A 14,776-nucleotide genomic window follows, 5' to 3' on the forward strand; every position below is an offset into this window, starting at 1 on the left:
GATAATCCTAGTCAGAGATCCATGAGAATTACAGGGCTGATGCTGAAGTATCTGAAGACTCACAATGACCTTTGCAAAAGGTCTTCTGAGCACAATCTTGACATAGGCGCTTAGATTGTCATTGTAGATAGACTCGGCTTGCTTTAAAAATATCGTCACAGTGTTTATCTCCAGCGGGGAAATCTCTGCGACGAAATGATGCATATTTTCTTTGTGAAATAATAAGGATTATTCCAGATTGTGTGTACTTTCCACACTCACCGACGAGAATGACATGGTAGTTCAGTTGCCCTTTATCTTCCCCATCGCCACCCAATGTAGCCATCTGCTTAAGAGAGTCGAACATACTGTTCACAATCCTCTCGTAAGCCGAATCAACATGTGCTCGGATTTCAAGGCCATCTGTGCCAACTAGCTGTTGTTCAATCCGAGTGATGTATATGGGAAAGTATTTGATGAAATACGCAACGCCTTTTCGCTTCTTGCTAGTGAGTTTCGTCTCTTCTACGGCCTTCATCTGCTGATTCTGAAAAAGGCGAGATAAGCACGGAGTAGTCCTCACGTAAAAAAAAAAATGCTTACCACATGACGGTCGAAAGATCCCTTCAGTCGGCCATGTAGTTTTTCCAATATCTGCAGAAGGAATGCGCTGTCTCTCTCGTCTGCATCAGCTAGGAAGCGCTCTAAACATACAAGGACGCCGATAATTTGTCTGAACCACGTGAAGGCTCTCAGTCATTCTTCTTTTGTGAACAACACGATACTTACAAGGCATCGTTCGCCAGAGTAGTGTCTAGCCAAGCCTTGAGCTCTGCGGGGAGGAACCCGAATATTAGGTCCATGGCACCTCTTACAAGCTTCATAGTCGATTGACTTGGGTTCATGCTACGTGCTGCTTGTCTTCGGAAATAATTATCAAGCCCAGAGTAGTCAGCGAAAGTGAGTCCAGCATCATTGATCTGCAAGAAGTCGGCGATAAAGTCATTTTCTCTATAAATTTGCGGTGCTATTTGTTCTAGGATGAGCTCAAGAGCCTAATATCATCATTAGCAACGAAAACGAAAATAATAAAAAAATGGACACATAGCTAACCTCCGATGTTCGCATGTCATCACTGCTAATTTTGTTTCTGTCACTATCCCTGTCTTTTCGGCTGTCTATGGGAGAGCGCACAATTGTTCCGGCACGACGTATGGCACCACCTGTCTTAGATTGGTTCTGTGAAACCGGCGCACTAAAATCTTTTGTGCCACAGTGAGTATTTATAAATCTGATTACCGAACTAATCCATGCCCACTTTGTTCTACATCTTCTTCTGCTGGGCGCTTGACAATAGTGATATACCCAGATAGTAAAGCTTTGATTTGTTTATTGTGAAGGTTGCTTGCTGCAGAGAAATAAGTCTAAATTTATGGGTATGAGTATCAAACGTTGTAGCGGAGGCTCAGCGCATACAGCACATAGTTTAGAATATATTGATTCATCCATTTCTTTGAGATAGAGCATAAGGCCTGCATACCGTCCCAAGTAGGATTCCATCGACTGGTGGTTTGCGATAGTGGGCCGACTTCGGCCTGACGGCTTTTCAATCCCGTTATGATTATCAAGGATAACCTTAGACTGATAGCGTAACGTCAAATACAAGGTATGTGTGGGGAACACACGGACCCACCTGCACCGTTATCATGATAGATAGGAAATCGAATATCCTCTTGCAGAACTGTGCGTTGTGTGTCCTGTATTCATCGAGCCTTGCCATTGTAGCAGCCATATCTGCGACTATCTTTGGGATGAATTCAAGAGAAGAGCCGTGTTTGTGACCAACCTGTGTCACGACCAGCCTGCAGGGCCTTGTACAGTTCGGTTGCGGCCCCCTCAAGCCTTTGTATACCAGCAGGTTTTTCGAGAGATTCTTGCGTGAGAGTTACTAACGACTCCCGGTCAACTTGGACCGTTTGCTAAATGTATACACCTGGGTTAGACCGATACGAACCACGAAAATAATTACGCACAAGAAGGTTCTCGAGTTCGTTCAAAAGTATTCGCTGGTTCTGAGTTTGCACTTGAAGACCACGTTGTTGCGATTGTATGTATTCAATATCATCGCCAACGGCCTGAGTATTATTAGCAAGAGCAACTAGGCATGCACAAAAAACTCTTACATTCAGATGAATCTTATATGATGATACAAGACTGCCCATGCCATCAACTTCAGAGATAGCTGTATCGAGGTAATTGATGACAAGGTTGACTCTATCATCCGATTCCAAGAATGAGTGGATGTTGGCCTTAAAAATGATGGATTCAGCGTTTGCAAATGCGGGCTGTGGTATGCTTGGGGCTGTTCACCTTCTCCAAAGCCGTCAATTCATCAAGAAGCCGCGCCTCGACCAAGTCAGCAGCCTTTCTTGCAGTATTTTTTCCTAAAACATCGTCGCTTGCCCACTCATACCCCTCCAACATGTCTTCTACGCTAGCCATTATGGCTTGCACAGTTTCCTGTTGACCTTCATCCTCATCATCAATACCAAAATCGCCAGCGACAAGTCGGTCCAATAGTGCTTGATTAGCGTGGTCAAAAAACGAAACGCGATTGTTGTTATACTCTCGACGAGGTTGAGGGGTGCCAGACATGATATTACCGTTTCGTGAGGTCGATCCTTGGGGGTGATTAGGTGTTGGCGTTTCAGGAGGGGTGTTAGCTCCGTATGGAGGAGCTGACAATAGCGATGTAGCTAGAGGGGATGAGGAAACGGGTACTTCCAACGGAGGACGCGAAGTAGAAAATGTTAAGTCACTTCCGAGATTCAACTTTGATGGTACTAGGCCCGCCGGGAGATTGATGGTTGATACCTGACTTGACGTCGACGCAGCATTTGAAGGACGGCGGCCAACTCTCGGTCTTAATGCACTAGGTAAAGAAATTACTGGCGGCTGAGGGGCGGGCACGGTAGTCGGCGAGGAAGCACGATTAGCAGATGGTGTGTTAGAATAACCGAGATTTGGTGGTGTATAGTCCCGGTTAGAATCGGCAGGGGAAGAGGAGCGAGAGGGAGATCGAAGCCTTAACGGAGAGCGAGCCATTGTAGGCGGAGGCTTCTCTGACTCACTATCCTGCTGAGGAGGCGTTTGGGGTCTTGAATTAATAGGATAGTGCCTCAGGTCTCCATTCGTCATCGGTAGCCCAGCAGACGCAGTCTGTGCTCGTGATGTATCAACTACTTCGACGTGAGATGACGAGTTGTTGGCTACACGAATCATGAAAACTCAACATTAAAAATATCTGTAGGACGAAAAAGCAAGCTTACAAGTGGCACAGTTATTATCTTTTACTCCAGCGAGCTGTAGAGGGGTTGTATCGTTCGTGACGGTACGATAAAGCTTGATAATCGCAGTGATAAAGTTCGACTGATCCGACTGATTTTCTGTCTGCCATTTGTATGTTCTTGCTAGAGTGATGTTGAAAGACATTGGCTATGATGCAAAATTGTCAATCAGGGCTAGTGTGTACTCATTGAGTATTGGTAAAAACATACAGTGACAACCTCAATTCCACGTAGTTCAAGCAGCTTCCAAGTTTTGCCTACAGAGAACGACCCATTGGTGTTTAATTTAGACTTATGAATAAATCCAGATCCATCGTTGGAACCTGCTTCCAAGTTACATCTGGGTTCTGTGTGCAGGAAACATGAACGTACATGACAGGAGTATATACCGCGGTTTTTTCCCTGAACCATCGCCCGAGTCCTCCCATATTTTGATATGAGCAACATAGCTTTCCACCACTACGCCTGCAGTATTGCGCTTCTCAAAGACAGACGTAATGATCCGTCTTCGGACGGAGTCGTGGTCAGCCATGAGCAGGAGCTGCCTAAGTCAGAAAAGTAAGTCGAGTATGGCGTATATCAAGGCAAAAGCACTAGTTGTGAGGTTCGACAACCGGACGGCCTTGGTATGACCAGTCGGAGTGTGACGTTCGCGTAACGCTAACGCCCCAAGTCCTCAAACTATACTATTGTTGGACAGATGTTGCACTCGTTTTTGCGAGGAGTGAAATTGCTCACCAGTGAGTGGAGCTAGAGTCTTCGGAAGACCACGAGTAGTTGCTATTTTGAGTTCTCTAGGTCCCTGTGTAGAAATAAAAAAGTGAATCAGAGTAGGTTTTGGACCAGTCTTGCAACTATTCGTCACGCTTGGTCACGCACGGCACGTTCGACAGAAGCAAGCGGAGCTTGTCGGCAATGTTCGGCCAAACTATCGAAAAGAATGACAAGTTCAGATGCGGGTGTGGGTGCGAGTTTTCAATGTTGAGTGCAAGGAAGTGAAGCCAGCAAAATTGTATTTAGCTACTTATCAGACATGCTGTTATGATTATATGTAAAGTTTGTAGGTATAAAATATGACGAGTTTTGATAGTAACTCGAGTTAGATGAATGAAAGGGAGAGAATGGTGACATTGCATGATGATCAGTGAGAAACGCAGGACCTGGGAGATACGACATGTTGGCATATTTTATTCATAGCATATTAACATTCTATGTTCTATTTCATCATTATCCATACATTATCCTTTATTCTCTGATTGACCGCTTTTCATCACATTACATAAGCTCAAATTATTCCCACACTTATTCCAAAACTCGTAGCATTCCACATTACACAAACCTCAGTCTCTTGATTATAAGACTGAGGTATGTCTGGTTATTCTACAGTCCACATTCTATCTCTATACTCACTTTACACTCTTAGAAATATTCTCTATTAGGTAGATTATCATTTAATATGAGTCTCTTGATTATAAGACTGAGAAATATTCTCTATTAGTCTTCTCATAGCCTCGCACGACATTTGGCTGGGAGGCCCGGGGGATGATGCATAGATATGGCTGTGATGATATGAACTTGGCCCTGCTTGAGAGGGGCTGACATGCAAGGATAAGTTGTCAGATAGTAGTGAGGAGGTGGAGGGGGGCAGAGGGGGAGTAACGCCTTGGGGCCCATTGGGGGCCAGTGCTTGTCTTTGTGTACAAGCCCCGAATAAGCCTGAAAAGTGGCTGTGAGTCTCCAGGTCAGGATTTTCTTGGAAATGCATCTTGATGCAATCCAAGACCTCCTGCTTCTTGCCATCAGCACTCAGATTGAGCGCTGCGGCAATGAGCTGGAGGTCCGGCTTTGTCTTGCCACATGAGCGCTCCATTGAAAACCTCAGTCCCATCCAGCAAGCTCATTTGCACCTGGTGCTCAGCTGCCTTTGCATCCTTATTTGCCTTTGCTTCTGCTGCCTTCCGTTCCTTTTCCTTGTGAGCCTCCTCCTCAGCAAGATGCCTGGCACGCAACTCTGCGCTCGTCAAGAGTTCACTGTGCACCCATAACCCCTTCCTTTGTTTCCCCCAGCCCTTCACCAAATTTAACCAATCCTTCACATGCTCAAACTCGTGCATCATAAAGACACTATGCCCCTGCATAGTGTCCCGTTCCCATAGCGCCTCATCACGCTCTACTTGAAGCTTGTGGATTATTGCGACGAGGTTCTTCTTTGACTTTGCTATGGGCAGGGACGTGGGGTGCAGCTTGACTAACATGGCCCCTGGAGTGCTTGCACATGAACTGGAACAAGAGGAGGGGAAAGAGCCACTGGTGCTGCCCCCACTGGCAATATTAGCGTCCCTGCTGCCCATGTTGACATTGCTATCCTCACCCTCATCCTCACAGATACTGGAGTCTGACCCATCATCGGAATCCCCTGCTCCCTCAGAACTTATGTCTGAGTCTGGGCTCGGAGCTGCATCATTGGGAGCATAATCTGGGTCATACAACGAGGTACCATCCATCCAGCCATCAGGGAAAGTATCCGGGTACGACAGTGGGGCGTGGTTGGCTGTTGAAGTTGAAGCGCTCAGTGCATAGTCAGCCGCAGTGAATAAACCAGGATTGAGGGGACAGAGCGCACTTTTGTGCCATGCCTGTAAAATGGTATTAGTTACAAATACTCCTTTGCATGCCTCCCAGTATTCTTTGACGGCATGGTGTTGACAAATTCCTTCGCCTGTCCTTGCTGTGTACAACTTGCAGCAGTTGTACCAAGCCTTTTGCATGGGACCAAATACACCAACATCAAGAGGTTGGAGGTGGTGGGTGGTGTGCAGAGGAAGAAAAAGTAGGTGGATTTGATTCTCCACCGCGAGCTCAATCATGTTCACAGTTATGTGAGACCCGTGGCCGTTGCAGATGAGGAGGATGGGCTTTCCAGTCTGGTGTTAGGCGCGTGTCTGTGGAATAAATGTTTTTCTAAACCACTTGGTGCAAAGGAAGTTGTTAGTCCATCCATTTTCTGATGTAACTAAGCTTTGTTAGTGGAAGATCAAATATAAAAGTTGATAAACTCACGAAATGTCGGGGTGAACATCACATGATTCTGGATCAATTGTTGTTCCTGCAAAGATAAATCCAGGGGGGATGCTGCTACCTGACTGCAGAAATACATTCTATTACTGTTACAAGCTCCAGGGTACCACCATGGATCTCATAGTTTTGTTGGTCATTGTAAGAGAAAAAAAAATGGTGGCCATTCCACTTTTGACCGCCTCCAAGCTGGATCCCCTTTTCATCCATATTATACACATTCTCCCATGGAATCTTGTTCTCCTTAGACCTTGTCAAGCTTCTCAAAAAAATCCTGGACGATGTTGCGGTTGAAGGCTTGAGCCTGCATGGGATCAATAGTTGAAGGGCGACATGAGGTGATCTTATCCTTGTGTTTCTTGAGGAAGTCGGACCCATTTCTCTGAAGGATACTTGGCACATATTGTAGACATATGGTGATATTGTTTGCTTGCAGAGGGGGCATCCAGTATTACCTAAAAATATAATCCACTCCAACAACACTTTGTCTTGTGCAGAATTCAGATGTTGGCATTGGACATGAGCCTCATTGAACGGAACAGACTTCCCCTTGAACCTCTTGAGGGCCGTGTAGTAGTGCTTCAAGATGCCCAAGTCCCAACAGGCTGCCTTGAGGTTTTTGGCAATCCCATTGTTTGTTGCCTCACATGCGGCTTGTATGTGTTTCTCGAGGTCATCTTCCTCAATGTTGGGCTGTTGGCGAGAAGGTGAGTGACAGTGAGAAGGCAAGGCCCGCTGAAGTTGCCGTTTGTTTCGAATGGGGGCCATTGGCGGCAAGAGAATCGATGACAGTGAGCCTGAGAGGAGTGGGCTTGATAAGAGCAAACAATCATTGTGTGTGACACCAAGCCTGCCAAAGCGGAGCTTCAATGATTATCTTGATGCGTGATTGCCTGTTTGGGTCTTGAAGTCACAATTTCTTCTTGTTCTTCCATCTGCAGGTGCCTTAATGTTACAATTGACATACCAGCACCTACTTATGCTTCACTTTTTGTACTTTTACTTTTACTATTTCCAAGTCACATGACCTGTCATGTGACCATTTACTTTACTTGACATTTTCGGACTTTTCATAGTCACATGACCAGTCATGTGACACATCACCTGACCAGTGTCTAGGCTCACCATGACTGGTCACATGCTAAACATCGGACTTTGTGGGGGTTTACCCGTTGACATTTTTTAGAAATTTTTGTGACTTTCCCAGCACACAATCTGCCCCAATTTAGCCCTCTTGGCCTCAAATTTCACACTTTTGGAGGTCAAGACTGTAGTGTCAGGTCTGTTGTTATTGCTAGAGGTAGAGTATTCACAAAATTCTTTTACATTATGGTTTGTTACATTCTATTCTACCTCTGACAAATTTTTATGGGGTTGTACAATGATTATAGAGCCTGTAGAGGCCCAAGAGCATAAAGGGTCCGGATTGCAACATCTGTCCAACAATAGTAACTGGTGTAAGTCTAGAATTCAAAGCTGCAGATCACTATCAAGTACAGTGGGTCTTATACAACTATGGTAATAACGAGGATCAGCAAGCTAACAAGTGCAAATACAAAGCTAACGACTGGCCATGAGGACAACACAGTAATAAAGAATGGATAGGTATAGAGTCTGCATGAGCAGTGAGCGTGATCTGACGACTAGTGCCAGACTCCAACCACTCAGCGGGTGTTCTCCTACTTCCCAGTGTAGCCACATTTGATTACATAATAAATGGTTTTCCGAAGTTTTATCGAAACTTCAGTGTTGAGGATAACACTTCAAGCCGACTGGAAAACTTTGATGTGGCTGAATATTTAAGTCTATTTGTTCACCCTATAAGAAACGGTGCTCCTGCCAAAAGAAGACCAGCCATAGGAAGCAGAGACCATGTATCACATTGCGTAAACTTTGACTTCTTTCCACCACAGTTGCCTTCTTGAGCCAGCATCATTGATGTCTTCTTGACAAAATATCATTCCTAGCATCGACGAGATATCAGCAACTGTATATTCAACATTTGGGTTTCAGCCTTGCCCTTGGCAAATCTGTTCTGCACGGGCTCAGCTAGAGGCAAAAGACGTCATTACTATTTCTCCTACAGGCTCAGGGAAAAACATTGTGCTTCTGGATCCCTCTGCTCTTCCATGACAGAGTCATGATCCTTATTACACCACTCAATATCCTTGGGGACAAAAATGCGGATGAGCTAAAAGACATCAATATCCCTGCTATTTGTCTGACAGCCAAATCAGCCACTGACGAAGCATTCAAAGTAAGTCCACATCTTTCAACCATTTTCAAGACTCTACAGATGTCTTCAGCCTCTTGGACAATCATTTCTTGGGTGCCACAATGAGTAAAAGATTAACTGTTAAGGATTTCATAGAGAAGTGATGACAAAGTAGTATTATTTTGTTTTAAAATGTACAAGATGTTGTTGATACCCTCCGAGATCATTTGAGCTGTCTAAAGGATTTGAAAAGTGTGCCATTCTAACTGTCTCTTCCCCCTACACGTTGACTCTGCATGTTCAAACTTACCTACCAATTTTGGTGTTGGTAACTTTTATTATGCTACTCCGTATGGCTGGTCTTCTTTTGGCAGGAGCACCATTTCTTACAGGGTGAACAAATAGACCTAAATATTCAGCCACAGCAAAGTTTTCCAGTCGGCTTGGGGTGTTATCCTCAACACTAAAGTTTTGATAAAACTTTGGAGAAGTATTTATTATGTAATCAAATGTGGCTACACTAGGATGTAGGAGAACACCCCGCCAAGTGGTTGGAGTCTGGACTAGCGCCAGGTTGGTTGGATGGGTATCATTTGGATCGATTCGGATTTCAGCCTCGTTACACAGAGTTTATAACCGAGTGTTGTCTAATTATCAGAGTATATCTAGCATTACTGGTTCCCTTAAGGATTATGGGCTGAAGGGTACATGGCTACAATCTTATGCCTGTACAATGATGTCCTGTAATAGCTCATCAGTCTGAGCATTAACTATCAAGGCCAAGTCAGTAACTACAATATCTTACAACATGTCATGTAACAAGCTAGCCAATTCAAAATCAAAGATTTAACTCACAGAATCCAAACCAAAGACAGCACAGATAAAGAATCAATCAAAGTGTCCATAATCCTCTAGTAAGTCCTTGCCATACATATCAATATACTCTTCATCAAATTATGACTTGGCATTGTTATTACTGACATCTGAACCTTCATCAGAATTCTTCCTCTCTAAAAGGTCATTGCAGGTGCCCTCTTCGATACACCTTATTTGTAGGCAGCTTAGCTGGGACCTGCATCTTCTTGGTGGTTGCTGGTGAGTCTTTTGTGTAGACATGACCGGGTGCTAAGCCCCAGTAATGATGCATGAAAATATCATGGTCTACAAATCTATAGGTCAATGATTAGCAACATTGTGTGATGAGAGTATGGCTATATCCTACGCACTGATTAACTAAGTAAACTTTGTAGTCTCCTTTATCTTTGGCTGATAGAGATAATCCAATACCATCAGGGTGGAGCTTTCCCATTGAGAAATTTGGCATTATGTGACAACCACGAATAATGTCTGCTGGTCAATCAACTCAAAAGCATCTCCATCATCCATGGATAAAAATGAGAGCCTTGATAATGAGTTAAGAGAGACCATGGAATTGGATTTTTCATACCTTCTTAGCCCCAGAAAATTAAGGCAGCAGGCTGGATAGTCATTCCTGGTCCTACATATAGGACATTTGAATGGTAGATACCTAGGACCTTCACATACCAGAACTGAGTTGGTGGTGAGGTATCTGAGTCATATGTAGTTTGCCAAAACCATGACATGGTTATTTGATGTATTTTTTAGTACTATACATTCACTCTCATTATGTTTTTCTTTTTAATATCTATATTCTCATACTTCATCTCATTCTTTCTGCTTTCACCAAAACTAACATATATCACATACCATCAGCAAACAGCACTACAAAGCAAAGGGCCTACTTCACAACGACTCTCACAATCAACCAATTATGTACATTGTTGAATGGGACACATATCACATAACTCCCTAAAACATCTCATAAAATCTGGCTTAGCTGAAGGCATAAACCTCGATACCTCTGAAAAGGCAGTCTTCTGTGAACCATGCATACATGCTAAAGCTACCTGAATACCATTTCCTAAGGTCAGTCAGACCCGAGCCAAATCCTATGGTGAACAGATCCACTCAGATGTTTGAGGCCCAGCTGCAGTCCAGGACATCAAAGGAAAAAGTTATATGTTAACATTTACGACAATTATACCAGAGAGACCCACCTATGCTTGCTTGCAACAAAGAACAAGGTCATGTTTAAGTATAGGAACTAAAAAGAACCAAGTCAAAATCAGAATCCTCAGATCTGATCAAGGTACCGTTTCCATCAAACATAATTTCAAATTCAACCCAAACAAGTGATTTGCTCCCGCTAACACCCTCAATGGCGACTTCTCAATCTTTGACAATCATTCAGATCAACCTAGCATCAAAACAAACTCATCAGCCATGCATGAAAATATTGCTATTGAAGACTTACTGATTCCTCTCGATCATGCCTATCAACGTCATCTTGAACCTCATCTGATTGTGCCACCAGCCATCCAGCCTCATCCACTAAATCAACTCGCCATCCACCCCCAAATGACCATCTGATCCCTCCAAATCCTCCATCCAAAGCCTTTGAACCTGCTATTGAGCCTTGCAAACATCCTAGGCATGCAGAATTGAAACCACCAGGCTACTATAGAGCTTTGCACAAAGGATAGAGTGCTGCATCAACCGCTGTGATCAAATCAGCTGAGTCAGGCAATGAAAGTAGCAACAAAAATGCTTACACAAGCACCTGCCTTCTAGCTGCAGATCCAGATGCTCAACTTGATAGAGACACACCAATAATGGCCAACGTGCTATGAGGACCATATAGAGCCAAATGGCTGGATGCTATTAACAAGAAATTAAAACAAATCAAAAATCTACATACCTGGCAACTTGTCAAAGTGCTGCCAAACAACACCTTCACAAGATGTTACTATGTGCCCAGAATAAAACGCAGTCCTGAGGGCAAGATCCTAAAATTCATGGTTTGGTTAGTCAAAAGTGGCAACAAGCAGCAGTACAGTGTCGACTACAAAGAGACTTATTTGGCAGTATCATGTTTGACAACCATCCGACTTATTCTCACTCATGCTGCTGCCCAGGACTGGGAACTACTACATCAAATATAAACATTAAAAGTGCCTATTTGAATGCTACCATTGATGAGGATATATATACATGTACCTGCCGTAAAATTATCGAAAAGCAGAACAAAAAGGATAAGTGTGCAAGCTCATTGAAGGATTATACAGATTGATAAAAGCTGGTAAACAGTGGTATGCGAAGCTCTCTGTAACCTTTGCTAACCCCTTGGCTTTATCAAATCCCAACACAACCACACACTTTTTGTACACAATATAAAGAATTTGGAGCATAGGTCACTTGGGTGCCTTTGCTCCTTCTAGCTGGCCCTGGATGTTGGTGGTGATTGTGGAATTGCAGGAGATGGGACTATTGAGCTTCCCGCCAACATGCTTATGCCAGAAAACACCATAGACTCATTAGTCAACACTACCTATCCTGGAATTGCAAATGGAGACAAAGATGACCATTATTTCCTCCACTGCACCATCCTCTCCACAAAAAAATGATGATATTAGTTACCTTAATTCAGCAATGCTCACAAAATTCCCTGGAGAAGAGTTAGCAGCTCTGTAAGTGGTTGGAAAGGGACATAAATATTATCCTGTGGAATTCTTGAACTCCTTGCAAGTATATGGTCTTCCGCTTATGCTCCTCCGTGATATTGATCCCCTAAATGGACTCTGTAATGGAACACACATGATTTTGATAGAGATGAAGATAAAAGTATTGAAGTGCCATGTCTTGGGAGGAAAACATGCAGGAAAAATAGCTTTTATTCCACGCCTCACATTGGAACCTTCATCAGAAGAATTGCCCATCAAGCTATCACATCGTCAATTCCCTGTTTGTGCTGCCTTTGCCATGACCATCAACAAGTCTCAAGGTCAATCAGTGACACAGGTTGGGCTGGATTTACATGTTCTAGTGTTTTCACATGGGCAATGTTATGTTGCATTGTCTCGCTGCACTTCAGGAGAGAAAATGAATGTGCTATTTCCACATGGTTCAAATGACAGATATACCATCAATGTGGTGTATCCCGAAATTCTGACTGGCTTTATCTATCACTGGCAAGTAGATTTTTCCCCAATTCTCACCCTTTTTACCAAGAGTGTTTTTGTTATCAGATTATATTTTTGTCCTTTACCATTTTAGTAGTCTCTTTTTTTATTTCTCATCAATTTATCAATGTAATACCATAGACGTATTACGTTACAATATATGTTGATATTTGTAAAGGTTCAATGAACTATCTGCTTGAATGCAGTATACTGTGCACAAGTTTCTTCCCCTTGCGTCACCCATGTTCATTGCTGTCCCATTCACTTGGGTACACTTATCTTTTATCCATTGTCTTCACTACAGCTACACCTACCACACGCTGCCTGGGACTCACTTGTTCTAAATTGGAACTACTGCTCTCCCTCCTTCGTTTGTCCAGGTGGTCCAACACAACCAGTCCATTGGTAAGGCCATGGAACCGTCGGATTTGGACTAGGTGGTGGACTGGTGGCTCCAGTTTCTTTTTTTTCAGCAGAACATTCATTTGCAGTGCGATTATTTTGATTTTTGAATCATTTTTATGGACACATATTTTTTTGGAATGCCTGACTGACAATAAAGGAACTGTGTTGATACTGATAGTGTTTTGCCTTGCCCTTTTTTTTACTGCATCTTCCCATGACATCATGATTTTCCTGCTCTCTTTTTGCTATTGGACTTTACTTTATGGCTGTACAAACCTGTGACATTACTCACAGCATTCATTGTTCTATCCCTTTCTTTTCCTTTTTCTGACAATCTTATCCTGTACTACCTATGCAAGATTTGTCAGCATACATTCCTTCCTTCATGTTCTTTCTCATTCTTTTTGCACAGCTATACTGTGCATAGCCTACTTTTCTTTTACTATATAAACCCCTGTATTCTACCTTGTAAAAAAAAAAAAAACAAGAAATCCAATCCAGACTTCTTCTCTAAATCTCAAGTTCACTACTCTGCTACTTGTGATCCAGTGTAGTCACAACACTTCCCACTGTTACTACTGTTGACTGCTGTCATTGTTACTTGTCACTTTTGAAAGTGATTGTCATCCCTTTCAATTAGAGTCCTTCTGAGCACTACAGTTTGTGCGTCAGGAGCCTGCTATCACTGGGAACCTCGTTATCTTGTCATTCTCAAACCTACCTTGTGCTAAGATTAGCAAGGTAGTGCTCATCCTATATTCATCTCAAAAAGCCCCTATCTTCTATAGTTCAACTATCCCTCCTCCTCAAAACCCACACCCATACATCTCTGGGTTTTACTTTGAAGGATCGTCATACATACCACCCCACGAACAACCAGAGCACCCACTGTTCTAGGAGGCAAAACCCATAAACAAGTTCCGTGGAATCTGGGAGGATTGTGTGTTACTTTGTTTTGTGTGTGGTTTTCTAACAACAGTTCTCATCATTGACAACGGGCCACAGATAGGGCGTGGAAAAGTAACCAATTCTAGACTTTTCTGGATGAACTTCTCATTGAAGTCTGAGAAGACGCTGGTAGCAAATCAGCAACTGATGAAGAATGCAAATATAAAGTCAAGGAGTATGTGTACCATACTTTTTTTTCTGATTCAGTTTTTTCACTGAATGTCTTCAGACTGATATGGAAATCTATGGAAGGCCTCCTAAGATTGCTCCTCCCCTCAACACAGTTTACACTGAATGACAAAAAGCTATCAACTCAAAGCTGGTATGGTAATATATTCAACGTGATTGCTAGTTTACTATGTCTGTAACATGATTCTGTGTAATAGCTATGATTATGCTGTTTTATTTGCAAAAAATATTGTCTGTCTGATTTTACAGTGGCCTTAGAGTGGAATAAATCCTTGACAGAGGCTAAAAGCTTAACTAATATATAAATGATGTGATGAGGCTTTGACAGAGAACATCTGAATCTTTTGCTCATATATAACAAAAAATGTGCTCGGGAAAGGTTTCACAGACAATTTTGGTGATATTTTTCACAGCATATAATTGATCAGTACAAAGCCTTGATTCTGGCCTAATAGTAATATTTCTGGAACAAGATTATCATATCCTTTGGTTTTTATCTACGCACTATAACCCATTAGAAAAGAGCTTGGCATTATTAACTCCATGCAGCTTTGCAGCATTTAGACGAAATTATGATT

The 14,776-nt window shown here is 42.9% G+C and overlaps 2 protein-coding genes across 2 annotated transcripts in view; both read right to left on the minus strand.

Moving 5' to 3' along the window:
- SERLADRAFT_364519 (uncharacterized protein) overlaps nt 1-3,858 on the minus strand; it is a gene marked incomplete at both ends in the record, with an annotated part of 5,511 nt that extends 1,653 nt beyond the window's left edge. Inside the window, 17 exons of the mRNA XM_007312399.1 lie at nt 64-209; nt 262-526; nt 583-712; nt 769-1,034; nt 1,093-1,241; nt 1,298-1,403; nt 1,456-1,620; nt 1,673-1,773; nt 1,826-1,958; nt 2,013-2,114; nt 2,163-2,288; nt 2,350-2,759; nt 2,997-3,136; nt 3,194-3,248; nt 3,309-3,474; nt 3,537-3,666; nt 3,716-3,858. Coding sequence (XP_007312461.1) covers nt 64-209; nt 262-526; nt 583-712; nt 769-1,034; nt 1,093-1,241; nt 1,298-1,403; nt 1,456-1,620; nt 1,673-1,773; nt 1,826-1,958; nt 2,013-2,114; nt 2,163-2,288; nt 2,350-2,759; nt 2,997-3,136; nt 3,194-3,248; nt 3,309-3,474; nt 3,537-3,666; nt 3,716-3,858 — 2,733 coding nt within the window. The remainder of the gene's footprint in view (nt 1-63; nt 210-261; nt 527-582; nt 713-768; nt 1,035-1,092; nt 1,242-1,297; nt 1,404-1,455; nt 1,621-1,672; nt 1,774-1,825; nt 1,959-2,012; nt 2,115-2,162; nt 2,289-2,349; nt 2,760-2,996; nt 3,137-3,193; nt 3,249-3,308; nt 3,475-3,536; nt 3,667-3,715) is intronic.
- Nucleotides 3,859-5,125: 1,267 nt separating this feature from the next.
- On the minus strand, nt 5,126-6,193 carry SERLADRAFT_432149 (uncharacterized protein; the record flags this gene model as incomplete). The annotated part of the gene is made up of 1 exon (XM_007312400.1): nt 5,126-6,193. The coding sequence occupies one exon, from the start codon at nt 6,191-6,193 to the stop codon at nt 5,126-5,128; it is 1,068 nt and encodes a 355-aa protein (XP_007312462.1).
- Nucleotides 6,194-14,776: the final 8,583 nt, after the last annotated feature.

Source organism: Serpula lacrymans (genome assembly GCF_000218685.1).
Source record: "Serpula lacrymans var. lacrymans S7.9 unplaced genomic scaffold SERLAscaffold_1, whole genome shotgun sequence".
Classification (NCBI taxonomy): Eukaryota; Fungi; Basidiomycota; class Agaricomycetes; order Boletales; family Serpulaceae; genus Serpula; species Serpula lacrymans.